The sequence below is a fragment of the Martes martes genome (assembly GCF_963455335.1).
Source record: "Martes martes genome assembly, chromosome: 10".
NCBI lineage: Eukaryota > Metazoa > Chordata > Mammalia > Carnivora > Mustelidae > Martes > Martes martes.
The window spans coordinates 17,064,355-17,066,058 of NC_137898.1; the positions used below are offsets into that span (position 1 = coordinate 17,064,355).

Sequence of the window (1,704 nt, forward strand, 5' to 3'; positions counted from 1 at the left end):
TGAAAAAGAGCAATTGAGCAAACGATAAGCATGTGAAAATTGTCCAGTAATGAAAATAAAGGTACAGTATTAATTATAGCATAACTCATCACAAAGAACATAAACCCATAGTTACAACAAAGACATATTATGCCCAACAGCTACAGACCTATTTTCCTAACAGTTTATGAAAATCATAGAAATCTTTTTTGATCATTGTAAATATTTACACCCTAAATGCTTTCATCATACACAAGTTCATTAAACCTGAGGAGAAATTCATTACAAATCAATAATCATTTCCTGGATGGAGCAGCTCTTCATTGAAAAAATATGACAATTTGTCTTTGGCATCATTTTCTTCTGGTCCATAGCTTTTTCATAGCATTTTTCATCTCTGCATTTCTCAGAGTATAGATCAGAGGGTTTAACATAGGGGTGATAACTGTGTAAAACACAGTCAAGAATTTATCAATGGGTAAGGTGAAAGGAGGTCTCACATACATAAAAATGCAAGGGACAAAGAAGAGGACCACCACTGTAATGTGAGAGCCACAAGTGGATAAGGCTTTGCGCCTCCCTTCCTGACTAAGAGTCTTCAGGGAGTGCAGAATGACCCCATAGGAAATGAGTAAGATTGTAAAGATGCCCACGCAGATTGTCCCATCATTGGCAACTACAGTGAGGCCAATAATGTAGGTGTCAGTGCAGGCAAGTTTTAATAACGGATACATGTCACAGATGAAGTGGTCGATGACATTGGGACCACAGAAGGGAAGGTTGTAAACTGAGAGAAGTTTAACGACAGCATGCAGAAAACCTCCAATCCAGGCCAACAGCAACAACAGAACACACGCCTTTTGATTCATGATTGTCAAATAATGCAAAGGTTTGCAGATGGCCACATAGCGGTCATAGGCCATGGCCACCAGAAGCAAAATCTCAGCACCACCAAATAAGTGCCCTATAAAGAGCTGGGACATACAAGCTCGGAGGGAAATGGTTTTCTTCTCATAGAGTAAGTCTATAATCATATTTGGAGTAACTGTAGTAGAATAAACAGCATCCATAAATGATAAGTAACCAAGGAAGAAGTACATAGGGGCATCCAGGGATGGACTGACCACCACAGTCACCACAATGAGTAGGTTGCCCACCATTGTCATGATATAGATGATCAAGAACACAACAAATAGTATTTTCTGACCTTGGAGGCTCTGAGTGAGCCCCAAGAGGACAAACTCAGTTACATTATTCCTGTGTTCCATACGTTCTTTTGTATCTCCTTATTTCACAGTTCAAGACAAAATTAGCTATAAATGTAATGATTACTGGTGGCTCCCTGAAAATCTAACACAATCTGTTTATTCATTTACCTAATAAGCATTATAGTACCTTCCTCTCAGTACTTTCAGAAATTAAAAGAATACAAGGTGGATGAAAACATTCTCCCTAACTTCACCAGCCTTGCTGACTTGGGCAGAGATAAGTCACTAAAAACATTGTGGGAAAAGGACACAGTAATAAATAAATGGAGGGTCACAACCAACTTTCTAACTGGAAGCTAGTAAAATTGTACATGTAGTGAATTCCTCATATAAAAATTTTTAAAAGCGTTGTTTTAATGAAAAACTATAGCAAGATTTGTATTTACTTCCCAGCTAACACAAGAGATGACTTTCTAACTTCTAGAATCCTCTTAACTCATAAATGAAATTGAAACAT

General features: G+C 37.7%; 1 protein-coding gene across 1 annotated transcript; it reads right to left on the minus strand.

Moving 5' to 3' along the window:
* Positions 1 to 332: 332 nt before the first annotated feature.
* LOC308350287 (olfactory receptor 4A15-like) lies at positions 333 to 1,247 on the minus strand (the record flags this gene model as incomplete). The annotated part of the gene is made up of 1 exon (XM_080815421.1): positions 333 to 1,247. One exon carries the CDS (start codon positions 1,245 to 1,247, stop codon positions 333 to 335), a length of 915 nt encoding a protein of 304 aa, XP_080671547.1.
* Between the last annotated feature and the right edge of the window lie 457 nt (positions 1,248 to 1,704).